Source organism: Lissotriton helveticus, chromosome 7, assembly GCF_964261635.1.
Source record: "Lissotriton helveticus chromosome 7, aLisHel1.1, whole genome shotgun sequence".
Classification (NCBI taxonomy): Eukaryota; Metazoa; Chordata; class Amphibia; order Caudata; family Salamandridae; genus Lissotriton; species Lissotriton helveticus.
Window position 1 is genome coordinate 145,834,229 of NC_136068.1, and position 27,088 is coordinate 145,861,316.

The following is a 27,088-nucleotide window of genomic DNA, read 5'->3' on the forward strand; positions in this document are numbered from 1 at the left end:
AATTCGGCTTTCGTGAAGGTTTTGGCACACTAGAGCAGGTCTTAAATCTCACCTTAATAATGGGCAAATATACCCAGGCTACCCCCACCAAGATATATATGGTCTTTGTCGACCTCTCCGCAGCTTTCGACTGCGTCTCGCACACAAAGCTGTGGAAGGTCCTAGCTCAACTGGGAATAGATCAACCCCTTTTAGACCTTTTAAGAGTGCTCTATACCGGGGCAACAGCTAGAGTGCGGTTTGGCAAAAATGGAGAGCTGACGTCCCCGTTTGGCGTAGGGCGTGGGGTCAGGCAGGGATGTGTCCTGGCCCCCTTCCTCTTCTCACTCTACACTAATGGTTTGGAGGGGGAGATGTTGAGGGGGGCCCAGGACCTCCCACGCATAAACCGTCGCCTGATCCCTGCCCTGCTCTACGCGGACGACGCTGTAATCCTTGCAAGAACTTCCCGCGAACTCCAGAAAGCAGTAACCAGGTACACCTCATTCATGGGCAATCTCGATTTAAAGGTGAATGTGAAAAAAACGTTTGTAATGACAGTTGGTAGAGGCCAAAAAAGAATAACTCCCATACTCCTCAACAATCAAAAGCTTGAAGCTACCCCTCAGTACCCTTATTTAGGGGTCATGATAGATGACAAACTTAGCTGGAAGCCAGCAGTGAACACAAGGGCACACCTATTCAGGAGGGCAATTGCCGCCTTAACAGCTTTCTCTCAGAGATTAGGCAAAAGACCACCAGTAGAGCTCCTCAAGATTTACAACGCCAAATGCCAGACAATCGCAACATATGGCGCGGGAGTCTGGGGCTACATTGATACTAGTTCCATCCAGAAAGCTGAAAACGCTTTCTTAAGATTTTTACTAGCCACTCCCAAAGGCACTTCCACTTATGCAATGCATTTAGAATTAGCCATACCTTATATAGAGGACTTAATTAAAATAGAACCGCTGATGCTGTGGCGCCGCATTTGGAATTCAGACAAAAATGCCCTCACACAAGCCATCATCTCGGATTCAATGAACTTGGACAACTCCACAAAAATAAAATGGCTTCTTTATGTCAGAAACTTTTTTAAAGATTTAGGCGTCGAAAACTACTATTTGGATCCGGTGTCAATAACAGACATTTCGAAAAAAGATCTTAAACAGAAAGCATTAAGACACCTGGAAACTTTAAGACTTGCATCCATTTCCCCTAAAACGGCAGTTATCCATGCAAATATGATCCAAGTAGCCTTTGACATTCATCCGTATTTGGCTCTCCAAATATCAACCTACGAGAGAATGCTAATCACAAGATTCAGGCTAAATACCTTCTTTAGAATGGTCACATTCCCACTACAAAATTGCTGGAACGCCACACTTCCCCCCTGTCCATGTGATGGTCTCTCAATACAATCTAATTTGCATGTGATTCTGCTTTGTAAATACCACCTAGCCCATAGAAAGATCTGGCTGTTACCGATATTAAGAGCGTGGGGGCTGAGACAATGCAGACCCGCTCTCCTAAGATTACAAATGTTGGAAACGGAAAAAGTCTGTTATTTTGTTAGTAGTTTTCTAAAATGCATTATGAAACACAGAAAGAATCTTTAAAATTTTCCCCAGTCTTGAATTTGAGCGGCTTTTTGCACTCCTTGATTAATTCTCGTAGATCCCGATTAATCCTTTTATTGTGAAATGTATTTTATATGAAATTTTATGTAATACATGTATTTTCGCACTGTATGTTATTTTTTTGCTCTTTTATGGTTTTTCCATTGTGAATAAACCGAATAAAGAAATTTTATATATTATATATAATTTCCACTGGCTCCCACTGCCAGCTTGCAGCACCTTTAAAACTTGCATCATCTACTAAGCCATCACAAACTGCAGCCCTACGGGAACTCCTGCATACCTGGCGGATAAACTCACCATCTGCGATGGTTCTCAGTACAGTTGCAGACAGGACACCATCAGATTGGAGAAAAAGAAGTGCAAAAGGAAAGAACAAAGCAACAAGCCTACTCTATCTGTGCATTTAGAATGTGGAATAATATCCTCATATTCAAAAAGACTGCCCCAACCCTACTTCAATTTGATTTGGAAAGAGCTGAATACTTATGTATTTAAATAAAATTACATCATGATGCAGTAACACTCCACAAACCAGTCACCCCTCCTACCACATTTTGACTGTCTTAGCCTTTGAACCTTTATAAACACTCCGTTCCATTTCAGCTAAGTGTAATCAATATAAATACCAAATACATACATATATAAACAGATGAGTTTCTTTTCTTAGACTATCATAACAATGATTTGTAAAAATAAAACTATTATTGAAAATAGCGTTTTTCCACTTAACAGGACTTTTGTGCCTTTGTATGCCAAGCATTAGAGTAAGGGTGAAGGAACCTGTGATAGGCATTCACAACATGCGTAAAGTGCTGGGGTGATATTTTCGTTTAGTTCTTCCCTTGGTGGGTACCATTACGCTTACCATATTTCATAGATTGCAGTGGAGCGTTAAAAGGTAAAGCAATGTATGGTTTATGTGGTGATTCACTGAAATATGTTAAAGGTTTTGAGCATGTAATGGTAATACCGGATCAATGAGAATAACACTATAAGACAATGGCAGAAGCATGCTATGTAAAAACTAAATACCAAAATACCTGACACGTCTGCAAGTGCGGTCTTTTAATCCCCGAATAAGCAACCTGGTTGCTGGCTGGAGAGCTATGTTTTTGTGCATGTTCTTTAACAACACCCTTCCCTTAAACCCAAGAACAAAAAAGTATAAGTGGAACAATACCTGTTTTGCTGATGAGCTAGGCATACCCTGTCCCCCTCACTGTCAAAGCGACCTGGTGGAGAATGGCGGACTTCACTTTGCAACACCTAATGAAGTACCGATAGGGTAACATTACATTATGAATACACGAAAAGTAAGCATGTATTTTTTTCAAATTAAAAAGGTATTTACTATTTCCACTTAGAAAAAATTAAATCAGATCACCACAAGAGAAGTTAAAGAAATAGACCAAACATTCACCGCATAATATGGCGCAAGGCTTCAAACTCTGGTACGGACATGTTGAAAAGCTCCCAACGGACAAATTAATAATTATGTTTGGAAGCACTGGTGGCTGATGTAAGGATTTTGCCATCATCCTTGACCCAGTACACATGTGCGGCTAGGGTAACAAACTTTAAACATTTTCTCCATGGGTGATGGTGCTGCGGCAGAGGCTCCAGATCACCCTGTGGAAGACAAACACTATCCATCCTCATTAGATATTTGGCAGGCTATTTACATCCTAAACTTATGATAGTGCCCCATCCATCACTACTTGAAAGATGATATTCCAGTGTTTGAGATGATAGGACAGTGGGACTTTTGTATTTACCTCCCATTACAGTACGAGTTCTCGTATGACTTAGTTTATGGGGAGTTATTAGATCATTTTTTCATCTATTTACTTACACTTTTATTACCAATCTGTCATCTTGAGTCTCTAGGAAAAGGCCAAATCCAGCTCCTCTTAGTAGGAATACAATCACTACTAAGAGGGAAGTGATGCATATAGTGGCCTTCAACCAGCCACGGTTGCAGCAAAAGCAGTGATAGAACTGAACCGATGCTGGAGGTCCATAAAGATGAAGAGGAATTGGAGCCTGTGATTGAATACAATGCAGAAAAATGGGTGGACGGATGTTCCTTCCCTACTGTCACATTCCATGTTGATTTTGCTGTCCCAACCAGCACTGCTCTAGACCAATGGATTACTTTGTATTAAATGCACCACAACCAAGGAGTCATAAGTGGTTTAGATTCCTGCCTTGTATCAGATAGAATAATGTATTTCATGGGGTTCAGAGAAAACACTAGTATGTCTCAACAAGGTACATCAGAAAAATGATAATTTTGCAAAAGTGAACATGGCAGATGTCTACAGAAATAAGGACGTGTGAGGGATCAGGAACAAGAAATTGAAATGGAGAAAAGAGGGAGGAGGGAAGAAATGGTCAGTTTATACCTCATACAACGACCCTACCTTTTGTGATTTGTTGGTGATGTTGCTACCCAGTTTGATAGCAGAAGGTCTGATCGGGGTCAGCATTGGCTTTGGATCTCTGCTTCCAGACCGATTCCTAGTACTCTTGTTACTGAAAGATCAATTTTTTTACATATCATCTACTTTTACAAGTAAATGATTTTACGAACGATGTAACATTGGGAAACATATATATGTAAAGTAGTAAAAATAAAACAGACTAAGGTTTTACATGTGAATTTTAATCATCTGGTATTTAAAATTGCTTAAACATTGTCAGTCTTTCAAAATCAATCAATGATAATCGGAAAAAGAAAAAAAGTAACTACCTAGAAATAAAATCTCATTGCTCAAAAAAATAAAACTAGGCTGGCAATAACAAAATCATACAAATACATTATGATCTAATAAACAAATTGATAAGGACTTTAGAAAAGTACTCCTTTTTTTAACCACAGACATTTACTTTGTCCACAATGACTGTGGTTGAAGGATAAAAATGCAAATGTTAAAGATTGCTACTGTCAATGAATGAGGTAGGGCTATTGGTATTGCTTCAGACATTTTCCAAAATTTTGAGTAAGTTAAATAGCACTCTGCATTACACAGGAAGGGAAATCAATGTCATGGTGTGGGGGGATAGTAGTGAAAGGAATGAATGCATGTATGATCCAAGAGAAGGCACTGGAGTGGATCATCTCGTTCCTCGCCGGAAGAACACAAAGAGTCCGCCTCCCCCCGTTTCGCTCCGAGGCCACCGAAGTCATCTGCGGCGTCCCGCAAGGATCTTCACTCAGCCCCACCCTCTTCAACATCTACATGAAACCTCTCGCAGCCATCGCACACCAGCACAACCTCAACATCATCTCTTATGCCGACGACACCCAGCTGATCCTCTCCCTCACCAGAGACCCCGACACCGCCAGAACCTGCCTACACGAAGGGATGAAAGACGTCGCCGAGTGGATGAAGGACAGCCGCCTGAAACTGAACTCGGACAAGACGGAAGTCCTCATCCTGGGATCTTCGCCCTCCGCCTGGGACGACTCCTGGTGGCCCCCAGCCCTGGGCACCGCACCCAAGCCAACCGACCACGCACGCAACCTGGGCTTCATCCTGGACCCCTCCCTCTCGATGACCAGACAAGTCAACGCCGTCTCCTCATCGTGCTTCAAAACCCTGCGTATGCTTCGCAAGATCTTCCGCTGGATCCCGACCGAGACCAGGAAGACTGTCACCCAGGCACTCGTCGCCAGCCGACTGGACTACAGAAACGCCCTCTACGCGGGAACCACAGCCAAGCTACAGAAAAGACTCCAGCGCATCCAGAACGCCTCCGCCCAACTCATCCTGGATGTCCCCCGACGCAGCCACATCTCCAGCCACCCGAGGAACCTGCACTGGCTCCCCGTCGACAAGAGGATCACGTTCCGGCTCCTCACCCACGCACACAAGTCTCTCCACGACCTGGGCCCCAAGTACCTCAACGACCGCCTGACCTTCTACATGCCCACCCGCCAGCTACGGTCCACAAGCCTCGCCCTCGCAGCCGTACCACGCATCCGAAGAGCCACCGCCGGAGGAAGATCCTTCTCTTACCTGGCTGCCAAGACTTGGAACTCCCTCCCCATCCACCTTCGGCTGACCCAGGACCATCTCGCCTTCAGGAAACAACTCAAGACCTGGCTGTTCGAGCAGTAGCATACACGTCCCCCCAAGCGCCTTGAGACCCTCCCGGGTGAGTAGTGCGCTATACAAATGGCATGATTGATTGATTGATTGACAGAGAGTTTCTTCGTTGAGAAACATTTAAAAAGCTTCTGCTGTTTGGGAGTTGGAACTCGAGAAGCTGAACTGCAGGAAATAGGGCGAACTTGAGCATAAGTAGAAGTATGTTCAAAAGTGTGACTGGGGTGGTGGTACAGAAAGGTTTGTTTAAGGATCCTTTGTTTGTGACATTTTTGATATAAAGGTCCCGCCAGAGCTTGGCTCCATATAGTGCAAATGCAGCCAAAGAGAAAGAGCATGTTGGGAAGGTAGTTTTTATTTTACTGTGAGTGCCCTGTAGGTGATAAAATAATTCTGTAATCGAAGTAGAGCCGGTTACATTCTCTCAAGGTGGGTGAACTGGTTGGATTCTTACTCATTAATTAGACATGCTGCTCATTGTGAATGCCTTAGGGTGAAGGGGAATTACAGTGCACATTGGGTGCGCTACCTTTGTGGGATAAGACACTGGGATTATAATTGCCATCAAGAGGTAAGATTTAATGTTCTGGGGCACTTGGAGCCAAATGTACGAAACACTGGTTGTAAAATGTCGGAAATTGCGACTATTACTTTTGCAACTAGTGTGGAATTTTGTAAGCCGACCTATGTATAAATAGGTTGGCTCACAAAATTACAATTGGAGTGGTTCTCAATCTGATCTACCTACTCAAAATTCATTCATAAGGCATTTGGCAAATTCCAACTCAACCCAAAAAAAACTTTAGTTCCTAATGAAGTCAACATTTATACAGCAAACTTGAAGTAAATATATTTCACAGAAAAAGCTGATGTTGAAAAATGAAATCAGCCATCAATAGTTTTATATATATATATATATATATATATATATATATATATATATATATATATATATATATATATATATATATATATATACATATACATATACATATATATATATATATATCACCATGGTATTTTTGTATTTTTCATATGTATATACAACCCATGCTCCTCAGTGCCAATGTGATCACGCAGTGAGTGACATGACGAGAGGCTTACAAGTGTGTATAATACAAAGATTTGGTAATTGAACAATAGTAAATTCTAGTTTGCAGTTTTGTTCAATAAAAATCCTTGGTCTCAGTACAGTAAAGAAAATTAATTGCAAATCAGTCCAACTGTTGATGCCCTTTCGTCCCGTAAGTGTTTAAAGGGTCATCATCACGACAAACAATCCATTAGCAGTCTCATAATTCAAATATGCAATGGATAGGGCTTGAAAAAAGTTGGGCAGCATTCTTATTCAGGTTAAACTGAGGCAGCTGTAAATTGGTAAAGCAACTGTTGAAGAGCCTCCTGGAAAACACGAACTTTTGCGCTGTCCCATGTGACTAAGGAAATAACTGCCACATGGAGAAAGAAACCGTGGAGCCAAAACAAGCCACAGCATCTGTCGGGGAGCTCAGTGAATCACTTTAAATGTACAAAACACTGGTCGTAAAATACTGGAAATTGAGTCTAGTATTTTGCAACCAGTCTAGAATTTTGCAAACGGACCTATGTATTAACAGCTCAGAGCACAAGATTATGAATGGTAGTGGATTGCAATTTGCCTAGGTCTTCAATATTCATCAGGTAGGTTACAAATTGTGGCTCACTACTACTGATAGCCAACACAAGGATGGTGGCGTTACTTTTTAAAATATATATATATATTACACAGTTGTATAGTTAAGTCAGACTTCCTCATAGCTTGCATCACTCGTGATCTGTTCAATGACATTATTGATGAGATCACTGATAACTCAAGTTATATCAAATGCTATCATTGCTAACAATACTGGGCATTGTGGGGGGCACAGATTCTACTTTTTTCCTTAAATGATTTTCTTTAAAGGAACAGGGCTGCATTAAAAATTACAAAATAAAAAAAATAACACAAGTTTAGATCACTACTCATTCTAAAACAATCTTTTGTTTCTACATTAACGAAGAGGTCCTAATGGGACCCTTATCTTTTTGTAAATAAGTTACTGATTCCTCAAAGAACGTGGTTACCTATCAGTGGTTTGCAACCAAAACTGCAGTTGCAAACTACTGATGCATAGCACTGTGAATTGCAATTTGGAAAGAATGCTCTAAACACACCCTTTCCAAAGTGCAATTCCTTATACCTTCCTGAACCCATTTTGCGATTCAGTAACCTGCAAATGAAGCATAAAATAAGTTTATTACATTCAAAAAAGCCATTTAGCAGTCGCAAACCCTTTAAGATTGCAAATCGCAGGCTTTGCATTGCATCCGCTAAACGGCTCCTTGCAACTAGCCCCAAGTCTGGTACCAATAAGTTTGAGACTTCCTAATGTGTTGAGTGAAGGAGGGCAATGAATGTAATATTCAAAAGATTTCACGAAGTTGTAAAGGGGCAAAACAATTACATTTGACATCCGGTTTTTTAATACGGTTTGTACTGACTTAAAGTTCAAAGGTAAGAAGTTCACTCCAGCAGAGCACCATGCCACTGTTGTGGCTTTCTGCATCATATTGATGCTAGATTATTGTCACTGACTTTCTTTGGGTTTGACAGTTTATGAGATCGCTACATTGAGATTGACTTTTCACCTTAAGTCCATTCATGTGTAGGCTCCTAGAGATCTACACATGTTAGTGGTGGAACAGCAGATTCAATTCCGGCTACCATCTCCGAAGTCCCCCCATGTGGCACATCTCTTCCCCCAATATGCTTTCACCGACTTTTTATGTTCTGCGAACCAGATATTGCTGCAGACTGCTAGGGTCAATTGTGATCAACCGGATAAAAATCTTCCTCTATAGTTGAGAAAAATGACATCACATTTGGCCCTTCAGAAGGCTCTGTAAACCTTCTTTGTGCGTTAGGGTGCTGGTTAGCAATCTCTTCCTTCCTTTAGGGTTTAGTCCTTTTACTACCAGGAAGCAAGACATGGCCTATGCTAATGCTCTATAACAAAAATAAAAATGATTCTCTATCGAAGAGAAAGATTACCTATTTTCACAGGCAGATGTTGACATTAGAGACTCTCAGGTGAAGGAAAGAGAGAGAAGAATCCTTTTTAGGTTTTGCCTGACCGCGCTTGCACTGTGCTTGAGCAGTCTATTGCTTTTAATATAAACTTAAAAGGGAATTACAACCCGCCTCCTCCATTTCCTGGCTTCTCATTGGTTCCTGTGTGTGCCACTTACCTTTCCTCCATTTCTATTGGCTGCAGCACATTTTCCTACATTTACTAATGCTTGTTCCTTGACTGCTTCTCTTATCAGTTTCCCACAGGCAAAATACTGTTAACATCCTCTGTGGTGGAACTATATTTTCGTAAAGTTTTGCCTTTTAGCCTTGCAGCATATTTATATTACAATTTATCACCCAGAGAGATTACGTGATTTAAATAGAATCACAGGATTTTGTGGGGCGCTGCCGAGACTAGAACTGGGATCCCCAGCTCTCGGGTCAGCAGCTCTGGCTGTTGCGCCAGACCCACTCCTGTGTTATCTTAATATAAAAAAATGTAATCTGTGAAACTATCAAGAGGTTCATAAAAGGAAGAAATAGTGATCCCATGCACAGTTGCGGTTTTAAATGCAACCACATTTGTTAAATAAACCTTTGTGCCGCTATTGCTAATTAGCACCATTACAAAAGAACTGCTTGCATCTGCAAATGTTCTCTTCTAATAATGACAACCAGAATTAATATTTATAAGTTACCGAGAGAAAATTGGAAGGGCGAGGGGAGGATTTTAAAATATCTGAATATGCAAGTGTTCGGCAGTGATGTTGTATGATACAGTTTATTTTACACCTCTATATTTACAAAACGCACTTTATGGCAGACAAATGGAACAAGCTTACATTTCACATATCTTTATAAGGATTTTTTTACTATGCTGTACCCCATGTATACACTTAAATAAGTGCACCTGGGTTGCCAAGGGAAAATAGGTAATGTCAATGGAAGGTTTGGAAAAGCCCAATCTAAACAAAAACGTCTAAAATACAGATTATTCTATTAACTGCACAATACAAAGAGAATCAAATAAGATAAAAGATCAAATTACTAAATGGCAACATCAATACTACCAGTATCTGTGGCTAAAATAGCACAGCAGATGAGAAGGAAAAGTGGTGAGGTCGCCGGAATTCAGCAACAGCCCTAAATGGAAACCAATAGATGCAGGAGGGTTCCAAAGTCAGCCAAGAAGTCTGCAACTTTTAGAGTAAAAGATGGAGAATCCAAACTTTAGAGCCAGCTCACCAACTTGTGACTTCTTCATAGCTCACAGGCCAGACATAGAAGCGAGATGCGATGAAACAGCACCATTAGCTCTTACTTTAAGGTAAAGGGTTGATCTGGAGTACTTCGTTTAATTAGGCAGAGCTCTTGCATGTCCCTGTAGGGCCAGACATATGTCTACTCCATGAAGCTACTAGTGAGACAGTACTATGCCCACAAGCCTAGATCTCGGATTGATGATTATAACTGATAATAATAAAAAGTACTGCAAATAATGATTGGTCCAGCAAATAACTGGTGTAGGAGCACAACAAAAATGCCAAGGTACAGTCCACGAACATGCATACAAGTACACTTTGAGATCCCTGGGTGCTTGCCAAAAAAGAGGATTCTCTCACCAGCTAAACGTTCTTTCTGGAACATTCTTTTTTTCCCTTCTTGACAGTAACATTAGTTTTTTTTTTTGCAGTTTTATATAGCACAAACTCGACCCGAAGGTACTGAAGTGATTTACATGACAAGTGCACCAGTTACATTACAGATTAAATTCATTCCTTTTTTGGCACTGGCAGATTAAGTGATTCGCCCAGAATCACAGAATGTTGAGCAGAAGGCAAGACTCAAACCTGGTTATTTAGTGCCAAAGTCGGCAGCTCTGGCTGTAACGCAATATCCTCTCCTTACCTGGGATGTATTTATGAATCCAGCGTAGTCACTATGTGCTCTTCATGACCTGCTTTTAAAGGTATTTTTATTAGTTATCTACAGACAACTAAAAGTCAGTCGCCATCCCAGACCTCCCGATGTATTTGTTTTCCAACACTACACCCGCTCTCCAACACACTCTCCTTCCCCTTCGGTCTTCTACACTTAGTTTTCCTAGCCTCCATGGCCCAGGAAGTCCCAGATTCCAAAGGGACGGGTGCATTATGTCATTTTCGTTCTAGATTGTAATTTTGTTTTATAAGACCACTTAGACCAAGAGGCATATCTCAAAATAGGCGTGAATAGGGGACATGGTTGCTGCTGCGATCACAACTCATTTCTGTACCATTGCAAATAATCATTTGAATCTCTGGGAGATGGGATCTGCATCGTTATCATAATAAAGAAAGCCACACGTATGACGCGTGTGTAGCACGTTGCCCCCAGGCTAGGATGTGATGTCTAGTTTATGCACATAAGAGAGACTTCTGTTGATGAAGCTAAACAGGTCCCATCATCTGTCTCTTGGCCCTTCCTCTTGACCTCCCCATTTCAAAGTCTTTGTGGAGGCGGCCTAGTACATGAACAATTCTCAGTTAGATCAAAGCCAAAGAAGTTCATTTCACCAGCCTAATTTGTGCCGATTTTTGCAGGTGGGGGCACAGGAACTTATTTTGGAGGACCTTCTCAGCACAGCAGCATGAGAACAAAAAGTAAGAATAAGGATATATAAAGGAAGAAAAGGAGAACAGTGGCAATGCAATAGAGCAAGAATGCAAAACCCTGCAGGAATTATAGAAAGATCACAAAGAGTAGGGTGCCGAAAGATGGTGGGTGGGGAGAAATCAAGACTAGGCAGCCTTGGCAGAGCAACCAGGGGATTCAGCAGTCAGTAGTGGGCTCATGAAAAAAACTGTGGGTCCCTGCTCTTATTTGTATTTATATATTTTTCAAATTAAATGCCGTAACCGGGGGCGATGAGACATTAAGACATACGAAGTGGCAGGTTCAGTGATGTCACTTATTCAAGCTGAGGTGCCATTGCTGTCAAGTGAAAAGCTCCTGAAGCTACCTTTGAAAGGTACCAGACTTCACGTTGCCTTGTTATCACTCGACATCTCAAAGGGCTGGGTGTTAACCCCTCTAGAAATAATCAATTTATGATTAGGTCAATTACTGTACCCAGCAGTTTAGGTGTGCTTGCTGTCAGGGCACAAGTCCTAAAACAAGCATTGACAAAGCCAATATGTCTCACGTAGAGTGGCATGAGGAGATGGAGTTGAGTAGAGTGGAGGGGTGTAGAGTGTCGTGGAGGGGCAGAGTGGAGTGGCATAGAGTGTAGTGAAGTAGAGTGTCATATAGTGGATGGGCATATAGTAGAGGTGCATAGAGCGGAGGAGCGTAAACTGGAGGAGTATAGAGTGGATACAGTAGTGTAGAGTGGCATAGAGTGTGTGGAGTGGCACAGAGTGGCATAGAGAGGAGATGTGAAGTAGAGTTGAGTAGTGTGTCAGAGTATAGTAAAGTGGCATGGAGTGGCTTCAGGGAGTTGCGAAGAGTGGAGCAGAGTGCACAGAGTGGAGCAGGGTGTTGTAGAGAGTTGTGGAGTGGCATAAAGTGGAGTGGCGCAGAGTGGAGAAAAGTGTCATGGAGCAGCATAGAGCGGTGTGGCATACAGTGGAGGACAGAGTGGAGTGTCGTAAAATGGAGTGGCGTGTCATGGGTCGTAGAGGGGAGTGGAGGAGAATTGAGTAGTGTGTAGTGGAGCGGTGTATAGTGGAGTGGCTTAGTGTGGAGTATGCATGGTGTGGTAGCACACTGCCATTACAAACGCATTTTTAATTGAAAGAACCATTACATTTGCTGCGACAGTTTTACTGATGAACGTATATCTCGCACAAAGTATAATGTGAGGATATGTCATCACCTAGTGTATTATTTTGTTTTGATCATATTAAAATATTTGTTTCCACCATACTTCACAATTATAAAAAATTAAAAGGTGTGCCTAATTTGTGCTATTCTAACTGATATATTCAGAAATATCTGCACGGTTCATTTATAAACTTTAAAATGTTGTGTGCTAGAAAAAAAGCCTTTCTTTTCACAGCAAGATTGTCACATAAATTCTCTGACTTCGATGTCAGAGAAAGAAAAGTAAACACCAAGCTGCCTCAGAAGACATAGCCCAACATTTGGCCTCTGTTGAGCAAGACGTGACAAGATAAGAACAAGATTTAAAAGGCCTGTGTTTAGAAAGTGAGCACTTGTAGAAGAATATAGTAATAGGCTGTGCTCCACGGGAGGGATAAACTCGAGCTAGAAAGCCTAAAACAAATAAAACCAGCAAATAAAAAGCAAGCAAATGTAAGAAATAAAACCCAAAGCCAACGGTGAACAATACGTGGAATGCATTCCCGGGGAAGCTTTCAGAATGTCTCCAAGATATCGTAGGCTTCCATCTAAAAAGCCAAGCAGTGAAGTAACCCAGTCACAAAAGGTGACAAATTAAGCAGCATAATTTGCCTTTTCTTGCTGCATAATATAATCCTCCCTTGCCACATAATTCCAGTGGCCCTGACCTTAGCACTCTATTAGCATGGTGCAGGAATGATCTCTCGTTGGAGGCCATGCTAGCCTTCTATAATCTAGACCATGAGCACCTGCTGACGATTCCATTATTGGCCTTGCTTCTGACAACAACTGGTGTGACCACATTGGCAGTTTAGGATAGTGCCTACAGGGTCACTATGAGCTAGATTTACAGATCCAAGAAGCTCTAATACAACTATTACTGTAATTCGGTTTTAAAATTGTATTCATTGGGTAATTTTGCAAGGTACAGGATACCGGGTCGATTATTAGGGGATTGAGCAAACATTGTGTTGGTATGAGGCATGAAGTCTGAAGACTTTGTGAAAGGGAGGACCAACTGATGTAATGGTCTTGGTCCGTCCTGAGGAGTAGGACAAGAAGAAGCCTGCGGTAGCGACTGGAGGGGAGCTCAGCTTGTACCTTATTTTTAAGTCCTTCCACAAAGAAATTGGCAACAAGGAGAAACATCGCAATAAATGTGTTTTGCCTAACTGGCTGCAAACCCTGTATTTTAAAATATGCTATGAGGTTAAGGCACCGGCTGTAGAGATCTTAGTGTGATTGGTAAATCTCCGGATATAAGCAACAAACAGGCACTGCTGAATGTGTCCCGGTGTCTGGAAATGACACTGGGACGAGTTTAGCATATTACTCCAGTATTGGAACTTTCATAGATTCCACATGATTGAATCATTCCCCATCGTCGACATGGGAGTCCCCAGCAATGCTTAAATCAATACAAAGCAGAAAAAAGGCCAAGGCCCATTTCAGTTTTGTAACCCATAACTTATTTTGCAAAAGAGACCAAAAATTATCCCTGGACCAATCAGGACATTTCACCCTCTAGAAAACGCCTGAGAGAACCTTAGACCTTCAGATTTTCTACCGCATGTTGTTCTAGGGAGTCTCTTCTGAGCTCTGATCAGTTTTCACTTGTTAATTAGTGATTTTGGACAGTATTCTTAGCTTTCATCTGTAGGATTCGTCTTCTGTGTTGGTTGGTGATCACTCTGACTTTATTATGTCAGGAAAGGAGAAAAAGGGTCTGTTTAGAGCCTGTGCTACCTGCTCCAAGAAGAGACTTTATACTGATGACCCTCATGAGGACTGTATGTATTGCCTCTATCCAGACCAACAAGCAAATGTATGTCGTACCTTTTCTAATAAGACCTTAACGGACCTTGAGGGACGCCTTTTAGTATGGCTTCAGAAGCTAAAGGCCAGAAAGGAGGTGATGAGCTAGTGACAGCGATGAGGCATCCTCTTCCTCATCCAGAAGGTCCCGTAAAAGAACATCACTACATACCCATTCTTCTGAGGAGCGTCCAGGAAAAGCCCTTAAAAAGACCAGTCAAGGGTCTCATGGGCGCATTCTTCAAAATCTCCTCCGCGACATGAAAAGGAGAGGAAGAAACATGGTTTGGGGAATAAAACTGCTAAAAAGGTGAGTTCTGAGCCGCCTAAGGCACCCCCTCAGGCCAGGCACTCCTTCAAAAAGACTTATTCAGTTCCCCCTGAAGTAAAAACGTCGACGAAATCCTCATCGTCGACGGGACCATCAACAAAGAGACCATCGTCTAAGTCTTTGTCCACAAAGGTTAATATTCGCCGGCTTCCAAAGAAGGCCTCAACGCCCACAGCGGAGGGAGTTCCGTCAACGAAGATTGTTACCATCTAAGGCGATATCAACGTCGGTATCATCGACGACTGCATCTACTCCATCGACTCCGATTACGGTGTTGACGACAGCACAGACGACTACAATGACAACAGTAACCACGTCATCGACGACGGCTGGACCATCGCGGATGGTTTCAAAGTTACAGCCGACGGCTGCAACTGTGACGACGGTGTCGTCGGAGAGGGAGAAAACACCAGACAGGTCAGAGAGCGATAGGAAGAGGGGAATTACACCTGAAATCACATCTCCTAGCAAAGTTATGCCTCTTTTGCCATCTCACCTGCTAGAAGAGCAGGATTCTGAGGAAGTAGATGAAGGACCTTATGGCTGTGCGAGTAGCCCATCCCAGCTGCATGTTAAGTGTCGGGAGGACTACTTTGATGAGGAATATGGCGAATATCAATTCCCTCCTCAGGAACAATACCACCAGTTATCAGGAGGAAGTGGTTTGCATGCAGTCTTCTTTATTGATAAACCTACAATTCATGTCGGCTGACTACAGGAAGAGATTTCCACCTACTCCTGTATCTCAAGAAATGCAGTCAGCAGCTCCTCACCCACGCTCTATACCATCTACTCCAATGAGGGGTCAAGCTGTGCTGGTGGAACACTTACAGAGATCGTCTCCACCACTCCCTCAACAGGATCCGGTTACTACAAACGACAACCAAGAGGAGGGAGAAATTATAGATCCTAATAGAGAATGTGAGGACCACGTCATTCCCAATCTAATACAATTTGGCCATACATTGGAGTTCCTTCAGATCCCTCCTTGTACTCCTCTGGGACGCCAGGAAGTCAAACATCTACATCTCATGCGCTTGGAGATTCTTGCAATGCTCCGAAAAGGAGCAATAGAACCAGTGCCAATCTCCCAGAGGGGGAAGGGATTTTATTACAGTTTCTTCCTGGTTCGCAAGAACTTTCGTCAATGGTGTCCTATCATGGATCTGAGAGCTCTAAATACTTACCTCAGAAAAACAATCCTTCCGTATGGTTTCAGTCAAGGACATTCTGCTACTCCTAAACCCAGGGGATCACATGACCACCTTAGACTTACAAGATGCATATTTTTACATCCCCATCCATCCCTCCGACAGGCAGTACCTTTGATTTGTCGTAGCTGGAAGCCATTACCAGTTCAAGGTGCTGCCGTTTGGCCTCAAGTCAGCCCCACGAATTTTCACAAAATGTCTGGCTCCACTGGCAGCTGTTCTGAGGAAACAAAGGCATCAGGTGTACCTGGATGACTGGTTGACCAAAGCACCTTCACACGCAGTTGCTCGGTCGTCCACGGTGACATGCACAAGACTATTTGCTGAATTAGGCCAGACTCTGAACAGGAAGAAATCTTCTCTCCATCCTTCCAGGAGCATTACGTTCTTAGGGGCAATTCTGGGCACCACAATACACAGGGTGTTTCCTTCTCTAGAGAGACAGCAGAAGCTAATCACTTTGTCCCAGCATTCGCAAAAAAAAAAAATAATAATTAGTACGCCACTACAAGTCACACTTGGGGTCAATGTCTTCATGTATCCCTCTTGTCCCTTTTTGCTGGTTAAGGATACGTCCAATTTTGGAAAAAGGGGGTGGTGATGGACAGAGTTTCTGAATGATGCAGAATACTCTTACCAAGTCAAGAGATCATGGTTTTAATCCATCACCTGTTTTTTAGCTCATTGCACCATCCCAGCTCAGAACCTGGCTATATGCAAATTAGTCTGTTCCTGTCCCAGTGCATGATGGGAACAGGGCAAACCAAACTACCAAGCCAATTCTTATACTGGGAAGGAAACAAGCTTCCGGGGACCGGTTTCTGGCATCACAGCCTTCGTCGGCCCGGCTTGCTTGAATCCTGATGGTGCAATGAGCAAGGGACTCACATCTGAGTATACCCTCCCACACATAGTGTGGATAAAATCGATTTTGGAAAAAGGGGGTGGTGATGGACAGAGTTTCTGAATGATGCAGAATACTCTTACCAAGTCAAGAGATCATGGTTTTAATCCATCACCTGTTTTTTAGCTCATTGCACCATCCCAGCTCAGAACCTGGCTATATGCAAATTAGTCTGTTCCTGTCCCAGTGCATGATGGGAACAGGGCAAACCAAACTACCAAGCCAATTCTTATACTGGGAAGGAAACAAGCTTCCGGGGACCGGTTTCTGGCATCACAGCCTTCGTCGGCCCGGCTTGCTTGAATCCTGATGGTGCAATGAGCAAGGGACTCACATCTGAGTATACCCTCCCACACATAGTGTGGATAAAATCGATTTTGGAAAAAGGGGGTGGTGATGGACAGAGTTTCTGAATGATGCAGAATACTCTTACCAAGTCAAGAGATCATGGTTTTAATCCATCACCTGTTTTTTAGCTCATTGCACCATCCCAGCTCAGAACCTGGCTATATGCAAATTAGTCTGTTCCTGTCCCAGTGCATGATGGGAACAGGGCAAACCAAACTACCAAGCCAATTCTTATACTGGGAAGGAAACAAGCTTCCGGGGATACGTCCAATACAGGAAGAACTGGATCTGCATTGGCGTCAAGCTGTGGGATCCTTTGAGGAGGTCATCACAATCACACCAGATAGGATTCAGGCCTTGTCTTGGTGGACCCAACGTCAAAATATCTCAGTTGGCCTTTCTTTTCTCACCATGCTGGCTCCACAGGTCATCACCACTGATGCTCCCCTGGAAGGTTGGGGGGGCCTTAGTTAAAGACCTCTAGGTCAATGGACATGGCAGATTCAAGCCCAACAACTTCACATCAATCTATTGGAACTCAGGGAAGTAAGATTAGCATCTGAAAGAGACACGTTAGTGATAGATTCCTTACCTTAGAATATCCCCAGGCGTCAGACTGGATCCAGAAAGTTTTTCGTCAGCAGTACCCCTGCGCGTCGGTAGGTGGCGCTGTGCGGCTCCGCGTCCGTCGCTGGCATCGTAAGCGCCAAGATGACGTCACGGAGACTACTTAGGCGCCACCCATGTGCGCTGACGTCAGTTCTTTCTTTTTCCGCGCCAGCAAGCGCAGATCCGAGAGAGAGCGGTACTCCTAGTCAATAAAATGTACTGGTTTATGAAACTTGTTTCATGTTTTTGTCGAGATTTCGACTTTTTGATGCAGTTGGGATGCCCGGGTTTAGTCCTGTTGGGACTGCCTTCGGACCATGTCGGTGACAGACCCCTTCACGGCGTGTCTCTTCTACTTGGGGCACGCCATCTCCCCAAGCCGTGCCCCAATTGTCGGGCCACGTAACAGAAGGCTTGCGGGAGCGTTCCAGGAAGTTCTTGGAGGCCCGGCACTCGGTACCATGCCAATCAAGGTACCGCTTACGTGAGAGGTCGAGGGATAGCTGGCACAGCAGACACCATTCTTCATCGGAATCGGGGACAGGTAAGTCCAAGCCCCATTAAAAGTCGAAGGAGCGGCGTCGCTCTTCGTCTACTCCTCATCGGTCGTGGGATTCAGTGGAGGGGGCGGGTGGTCTCTCCCCCACGGCTCCTTGGGACCTCTGTTGTGGCCTGTGGCTATCCACGTTTGTGGGGACCGTACGTGCCACCGGAAGAAGTACAGGTACTTCCATCGGCCTTGGGCCGTTTCTTTGTTCAATCGGGTCCCTCTGGAGCGGCTTTGGGCCCTGCGGACCCCTTGGGTGGTTCTGCCCCTGTGCCGCCGCCTTTGGCCCCGGTTACGCCGGCAAGATACCCTGTGGCTCCAGCCTCATCGTCACCGCCATTGGCTCCAGCCTCATCGTCACCGCCATTGGCTCTGGACTCGGCACTGCCAATGGCTCCGGCCTCGGCACTGCAGTTGGCCCCGGCCTCAGCGCAGCCACTGGCAAAGGTCTCAGCGCAGCCACTGGCTCCGGCCTCGGCGCAGGCTCCGGCCTCAGCGCGGCCGTTGGGTCCGGCCACGGCACTGCCGTTGGCTCCGGCCGCGGCAGTTGGCTCCGGCCGCGGCAGTTGGCTCCGGTTTCAGCGCCGCTTTCTGCCTCGGTGCCGCCTTCCGCCTCGGTGCCGCCTTCGGATCCGGCATCGGCTCCGGCCTCGACGCTGTCTTCAGTTCTGGCATCAGTGACACGTTGCGTCGTTGCCTCCAGGGCCGGATTATATGGAGCCTGCCTTGTCCTGCCTTCTATTCTTGTTCCTAACCGGAGGAGGGTACTAAGAGGGGTCTGAGGACCTTCTCGCAGCTCGCTGTGAGGATGATCTAAACCAGATGGACCATATTGAGAATCCCAGCATGCTGGGCTTATCTCTGAACCCTGATACACTGTCCCTCTCCTCTGTAGCTACAGTGGTGGTGGGTTCACTCTGTGATATGACATGAGGGAGGCCGCCTGTGCATACGGGGCGACCCCAGTGTCATCGCACATCACCATCCACCACGGTGTCTAGTTGTCCAGGGCTCTGCATCTCCAATGGCCTTTTGGCCCTCTGTTCCAACTCTATGTGGGACACGTTGGCGCAGTGCTGCCACAGTGTCTAGCGGAGGCTTGCAGGATGCTCTCCCAAGCACTTGCCGCGGGCAAAGATGCGGCGGGATTCACCATCCATTGTGGTCTTGGGCCTGCATCCTCCATAAGCAGAGCAATTTGTATGACAGCGGGTGGGTCCCAGGGCTAGCAGGCAGATCAGTCCACCGCCACCCCTACCACCGCTGCCTCAAGGCCTTCCTAGTCTGCTGATTCAGTCCACAGTTTCGGGCCCCCCACACGCCAGTGGGCGGCAGGTTTCATCATCACCCCCCTACTGGCGTGCCATCACGTTGGACAGGTGGGTTCTGCAAACAGTCCGAAAGGGCTACTCCTCCCCTTCAACACTACTCCTCCTGCTATGCCACGTCAGTACCGCCGCAGGTCGAGGGATTACTTGACGCCTTGCAAACAGGAAATTATGGCGCCCTTGGCCTAGGAGGCCATCAAGAGTGTTTCATGCCTTCGGGAATGTCCATCGTTTCCTGGACTCGCAACACCAGATGGTAGCATTGAACTTGCAGGATACCTACTTTCACGTCCTGCGGGACACCGGCGTTACCTGCGGTTGACCACGAGTGCTTTCAGTTCACCGGGCTCCCCTTTGGGCCTTACCAGCGCCCCGTGGGTGCTCGCTAAGATTATGGCTATGGTTGCAGCTCGTCAGCGCAGATTGGGGGTTTCAGTTTTCCCCTATCTCGACGACTGGTTGTTGAAGGCGGGCTTGCCCCAAACAGTAGTCTTCCACCTCCAGACTACGGCAGACCTCCTGCATTTGCTGGGATTCTCCATCAACGTGCAAAAGTCACACCTGATTTCCTCTCAGGAGCTCCTCTTCGTCGGAGTGGTTCCGATCACGGCGCAATTTTGAGGTTCTCTCAAGAACAGCGGGTCCGGGACACTCAGGCTATGATTCAGATTCTTCAGCCCTTGTCCTGGGTTTCGGTCAGGAAGACACTGAGGCTGCTGGGCCTCGTGGCCTCCTGCATCCAGCTGATCGATCATGCCAGTTGGCATATGCGGGCTCTGCAGTGAGCCTTGAAGTTCCAGTGGGCGCGGCGTTGGGGGACACCTGTCCAAATATGTCCACATCTCGGAAGGCACTGCACAAGATTTGCAGTGGTGGTTCACTGACCAGTGTTGAGCCAGGCGGCAGATCCCTCTCCCTTCCCCAACCCGAGCATACAGTGGTGTCGGATGCGTCCCTCCTGGGTTGGGGCTGCCACTTGGGGGAGGTGGAGATCAGAGGCCTCTGGTCTACGGCTCCATATCAACATCTTGGAGCTTCGGGCGATCCATCTGACACCGACGGCATTTCTTCCCCTGTCCGGGGACGTGTAGTTCTATTCGCCACCCAAGAGAATGCGCAATGTCATCAGTTCTGCGCGTTGGAATTTCCAAGGCGGCACTCGCTAGGCGCCGCTTTTCGTCGCTAGTGGAGTTGCGGTCTATTGTACGCCTTTCCACCTATACCAATTCTGCCCAGAGTGCTGAAGAAGGTTCGGTGCGACCAGGCCCAAGTCATCCTTGTAGCTATGGATTGGGCACGAAGATACTGGTATCCCGAACTACTCAGCATGGTGATCGATCCCCTAAGTTGGTGTCACCAACAGGGATCCTGGGGGAATAGGTTTTTTATGGCAAAGTCAGGAGTCTTTGCCTACGCCTTTCCGCGATTCCCCTACTACCACTTCTCACGATGATCAAGAGAGCGGTGCAGAATGATCCTGATAACCCCATGGTGGTCCAGACAACACTGGTTCACTGAGCTCCTTCTATCGGAAACTCAACCGATTCTCCTTCAGCCCACTCCATCTCTCTTGACAATGTCGTGGGGACAAGTGCTTCATCCAGACCCCAAGTCACTACATTTAGCAGCACAGCTCTTGAACACTGAATACCATCTGAATGCAGGAATGTTCTCTAAAATGCCAGAGCACAGAGTACGAATAAGACGTACAGGATGAAATGGAGACGATTCTGTTTATGGTGCCAGGAGTCTAATATTTATCCTCTAACATCTTCTCTTGAGATTCATCCTTACAGTCTACTTTTGGCAAAATCTGGATTAGCACATGCGTCAATAAAAGTTCATCTAGCCGCTATATCCCGTTATAGAAGGACCTCATCAGGACCATCGTTATGGTCGGAAAGAATCAGAAAACAGTTCATGAAAGAATTACTTTGTGCCTTTACCCCAATTATGCCTCCACCACCTCTCTGGCAGCTGAATATAGTGTTATTGCAACTCATAAAACATACCTTTGAACTCATTCACAGGGCGGACCTTAAATTCTGTTCTTGGAAGGTGGCTCTTCTCCTGGCACTCACATCAGCCAGGAGAGTTGAGAAGATGCAAGCCCTGACCATATAGGAACCTTTTTTACAGTTCAAAGAGGATCGGATAGTCCTTCAAACTAATCCAAAGTTTTTACCCAAAGTACCATGAGACTTTCACTTGAATGAGTCTCTTATCCTTAAGAGGTTCCTTCCTCACAGACTACTACAGCAGAGAGGACTCTCCATTCGCTGAATATCCAATGTGTTGTCTGAAATACAAAGAACTAAGGTTTTTCGTAAATTGTCACAGCTCTTTGTATCCTTCAGTGCACCCAAAAAGGGCTATCCTCTTTCGCATAGAGGAATTGCTCGTTGGCTCTTAAGTGGAATCCAATATTGCCATCAGGCTGCAGGGAAGTCTTTGGGAGCAAGGGTTCATGCTCATTCGACGAGAGCCATATCTACATCCCATCCTTTGTTTGCTGGAGTACCTATACAAAATATATGCAGGGCTGCTAGCTGGAAGAGTACACACACCTTCATCAGGCATTACTGCCTGGATGCAGCCGCTGACAAGGATATGGCAGTGGGACAGGCGGTGCTGAGAAACCTTTTCTAGTGAAAGTCCTTCCTTCCTTTTTTACTGTTAAAGTATGCACATATTATTAGAAAGGCATTTCTCATTGTGTAGGGATTTATATTGTAGTGGTTTCCAAAAGAACGGTTATTCTCTGTGATATTTTCAATTATAGAGGTTAAGCATGGAATATTTAACGATTGGGGCTTCAATGGTTCTCAGGTAAAACTGTTCCTCCCTACAAATAGACAATTCAAAGTACACTCATACATAGGTCCATGTTCATGCAGTATAAAATATGCTACGTACTGCTAGCTACTCTGATTTAAGCATGTGAATCTATGAAAGTTCCAATATTGGAGTAAGAATACAAGTTACTTACCTGTAACTGTAGTTCTCCAATATTGGAAACTTTCATAGATTCACATGCGACCTACCTTCCTCCTCGGAGAGGCTCACCTTTGGGTTTTTGCCAGGGTTATCTTGGTCACAAGTGTTCGGAAAATCTGAAGGTCTAAGGTTCCCTCATGAGTGTTCTAGAGGGTGAAGGGTCCTGATTGGTTCAGGGATCATTTTTGGTCTTTTTTGCAAAACGAGAGTTTTGGGTTACAAAACTGAAATGGGCCTAGGCCTTTTTTCAGCTTTGTATTGATTTAAGCATTGCTTTTTTGATATACTGGGGACTCCCATCTTAACGATGGGGAATGATTCAAGCATGTGAATCTATTAAAGTTTCAAATACTGGAGAACAACAGTTACAGGTAAGTAACTTGTTTTCTTTAGGGGGGCAACCTCTTAGCAGGGTAGACTACATCCACCCTGTGAAAAGAGTGGAGGGACATTCGTGATTTAGGAGCACAAAGAATGACAGAGCGTTAGATTACTTTTACATGGCGTTTTAAAATAAGATGGTTGAATGTAATATAGATAAACCCTCAAACTAACCACACTAGCATCCTGTAAGAAAGGCCATACCGTCTTCAAAATGTGTCATGAATCGACGTTTCTGTAGAATAAGCTGCATTTATTGCTTTGGAGCGAAGTCAAAGTAACAAAGTAATGTGAAAGACTAAGTTTTGCAAAACTTTGAAGCGGCCACAAAATGGTAGTGCAGTGCAAAACATGATACACAAATAAATAATAGACTAATTTCCATGGCAATATCAGTCAGGTTCATACTGCACCTAGCTTTCAGCCTCAACGTTTAAAATAGGAAAGTGGGCGTGGTCAAGCAAGATAGCCCAACGGATGTGAGCCGTTCAAGCTCCGTCGCCAGCCCGCTGACATCCAGCATTTCCGGAGGCTTAACGTTGCTGCTGAGTGCAGAAATGAGGTCTCACCGATTCAGAGGACAGGAGGATTAGAAGAGGTCCTTGGACGACCGCGCAATCTGGAGAAAAATGCCGAGCGGTGAAGCAACGTAGCAAGATCTTAGATGGCGCCGGCCCGCCGAGGCTAGCCAGGAGCCGGGGGACCGGGACGTGTGGGAACAAAGCAGAGGTCCCGTGGCACCTTTTGCAAACAAGAAGCGATGATCCAGGCAGACTGACAAGCAGGAAGTGCTGCGGGAGCGGCGAGCTTCGGAGGTCCCATCGCCGAGAACAGAGATGACCTCGAGGGGGTGAGTAGACTCCTAGGGGCCCCCGGGACTCACCAGCGTTTGGCACATTCCACCGGAGTGCGGGGGTACTCCGAATACGGCCACAGTGAAGGAGGAATAGCACCTATTCTGGACCGCCTGACCCCAAAATGGCGGTCGTCACCCCCCCCCACACACACACACACACATAGGAGACAATACAGGAGGCATCCCTGAAGTTCCTGTTGGGAATGGAGGGCTATAGTGAGGCTCCCTGAAAGGTTGTGGGAGGATATGAAAACGGCCCAAGATCAGTGAGACACGAGAACACACAGTCATTGCCTGACCTTAAGATGGCCACCAAGTGACATTTTTACCTTGAGGAGACCCACCATTTCAGGCACTAAGAGGGACCAAGGCACACACCGGGGACACCTCTCTACAAGCGCAACTGATTCCAACACCACGAGGAGGGGACCGCTGGAGAGTCTGAGGGGCCCGGGACTCCCTGGTGGTAGGTAGAGACCGCATCTATGCCACCTAAAAATGCTGTAACAAGGGTGTCTAACTACTTTACACCAGCAGAGAAAAAACAGGCGGGCAACCAGGGGAGTGCCGAATCCGGAATGGAGCTGACTAAGGAAGACCTGTTAGCGTCCCTGAAGTCCTTCAGGGACGCTAACAGGTCTTCCTTAGTCAAGATGGAACTACGCAACGAGCTAAAGGGCGACCTTCAGGCCTCAATGGACCAACTGAAATCGGACCTGTCAAAAAAGATGACCACCCTACAGCAAGATGTGGATTCCATTGGGATGCAGTTGTTGGAGACAGAGGCCCAAACACAAAAATTTGATAAAAGGGTGACGGACACCGACGACAAGGTCCAGCTTCTACCCACCCACAAATGGCCCTTCTGAAGAACGAGGACCTGGAAAACAGGTCAAGGAGAGACAACATTCGAATCAGAGACTTGCAGGAGGGGGCGAAGGGACCTGATCTGGAGGTCTTCGTAGAGGGGCTCTTCGTGGAGATCCTTGGTCCCAAGCAAATGAAGATCAAAATAGAAAGAGCACACAGAGTTGGGCCAACCACCCATGGGGAAAGGAGGAGCACCAGGGACATTAGTGAAGCTCCATTCCTTCAAAGTAAAGGAAATCATACTGAAGGAAGCCAGGAAGAAAGATACAATCTCTTTCCAGGGTTACCGTTGTTCTCTCTTTCAAGATCTGGTGCAGGCGACCCAACAAAGACGTCAGACCTTCAGGGCACTCACAGAAAAACTGCGAGGCGACCAGGTGAGATATCGATGGACTTACCCATTTGGGCTGGCCTACGAATATCAGAACAAACTAAGTCACAGAGCTGAGGGATTGGCTAGAGATCCTGGGCCTACCGTTGCCGGAGGAGGGCATATCAACCGTGGCAGAAGGAGCAGGAGAAGCGACACAACAGATAACAACATCTTGAAGGGAGGTCTCCAGAGGGCGCCAAACTAAGACCTCACCCACGAGGGAGAGGTGCGGCAATTCAGGCACAGGTTGGACTTAGTCAGGGCCCTGAGTCGGAGGGGGCTCGGAGGTGTGAGACATCCAGCAACAGGTGAGATCTGTGAGGGCCATTTGAGCAGAAGGCATGATGACTATCCACATCGACACGGACACACGGAAAACGCCAATTTAAAACTGAAGTATATATATATATATCTGAACAGCGACACTGCAAATTTTATAAATGTGAGTGGGCCGGTGGGCTAAGGCCAATGCCGAACGCACATAGCCTGGAACGATGTCACAGCGGGGCCCCGGGGGTCCTCTGTTCCAGGTTTAGTCATTTAAAAATTGTTGGTTAACTGTTCTAAAAGGGGTGTTTTTTATGAGGGAAGTAGTGCAGACGTGCGGGGGAGAAAATACAGGAGGGTATGTCTTGCAGCAGCATAGGGAATGAGAAGGCAAAGGAGAAGCCTCATGAGCAACACTCGCAGGGAGCGCTGGAGACTGGTACGACTGGGGACACTATGGGCAGGAGTGAGGTGTAACGCAGTGCCATGATTATGATTGCCTCGTGGAACGTAAAGGGGCTGAAATCCCTGTCCAAGGACTGAAGAGCTGTAAGTACTTAGTGGACCACCAATTTGAGGTTGTGGCTCTTCAAGAGACTCACATTAAAAGGGTGGAAGAAATGAGACTCAGGCATAAAAGTTACTCACTGATATACCGTTCACCTGCCAAAACAAAACATAATGGGGCGGCATTAATGCTCCATAACCGCACTAAATTCCAACCAGAGGGGATAAAGACGGACAGGGAGGGATTTGTGGGTCTTAGTAAAAGGGAAGCTCAGAGGGAGAAAGGTCACCTTTGTCTCGGTCTACGTTCCAAACAACATTTATACTGACACTACTAGATATGGTGGAGGGCTTTGCAGAGGGCCAGATAATTATGATGGGGGACTTTAACCTGACCCGGCACCCAAAAGACGACAGCACCCACCCCGACAAAGCGTTAAGCGGCAGCTTCCCTTATATTTTGAAGCACACATTCCAGGACTGGGGACTCGAGGACGCACGGAGGGTTCTTTATCCCACCACAAAAAATTACACATATTTCTCACACGTCCACCAGACTTATTCCCGGTTGGACTATATTTTCCAGTCCCAGGGGTTACAGGGTATTCTCCAAGGAGCCAAGATTTTTCCCTTATCCCTGTCAGACCATAGCCCTGTCGTGGTGTGCCTATGATGGGGGGGGGGGGTGATAATGCAGGGTCCTCAGAAATGGTACTTTCCAGTTCCATTGACACAGGATGGATAGCTATGGGACGAGTTGAGGGTGGCAATCAGGGACTGCTTTCTGATAAATGACCCAAGGGATACATCTCCTCAAATCAACTGGGACGCTTTCAAAGCAGTCCTCAGGGGAAAATGCATTGCAATGGTGTCTGCTCTGAACAAGCAGAGGGCAAAGGAATGGGCAGAGTTAGTGGCGTCCCTCGCCCAGACAGAAAGCGATTTCAAAAAGACTCCCACGCGAGACTTGAAGCACCAACTGAAAGCTCTGAAAGGAAAGCTAGATGCAATATACTCCAACAGGGCTGAATTCACGCATCTGCGTCTACGGCGCAATGCATATGCTCAGGGCAACA

At 45.6% G+C, this 27,088-nt stretch overlaps 1 protein-coding gene across 2 annotated transcripts in view; it reads right to left on the reverse strand.

The window, feature by feature from the left end:
• The window catches only part of FAM217B (family with sequence similarity 217 member B), a 121,435-nt gene that overhangs the window by 71,777 nt on the left and 22,570 nt on the right, over window positions 1–27,088 (reverse strand). For both annotated transcript variants that reach the window (XM_078651820.1, XM_078651819.1), the window contains exons 3-4: window positions 4,046–4,157; window positions 2,803–2,888 (exon numbers count right to left, since the gene is read on the reverse strand). In XM_078651820.1, the coding sequence (XP_078507946.1) occupies window positions 2,803–2,888; window positions 4,046–4,157 (198 nt within the window). The remainder of the gene's footprint in view (window positions 1–2,802; window positions 2,889–4,045; window positions 4,158–27,088) is intronic.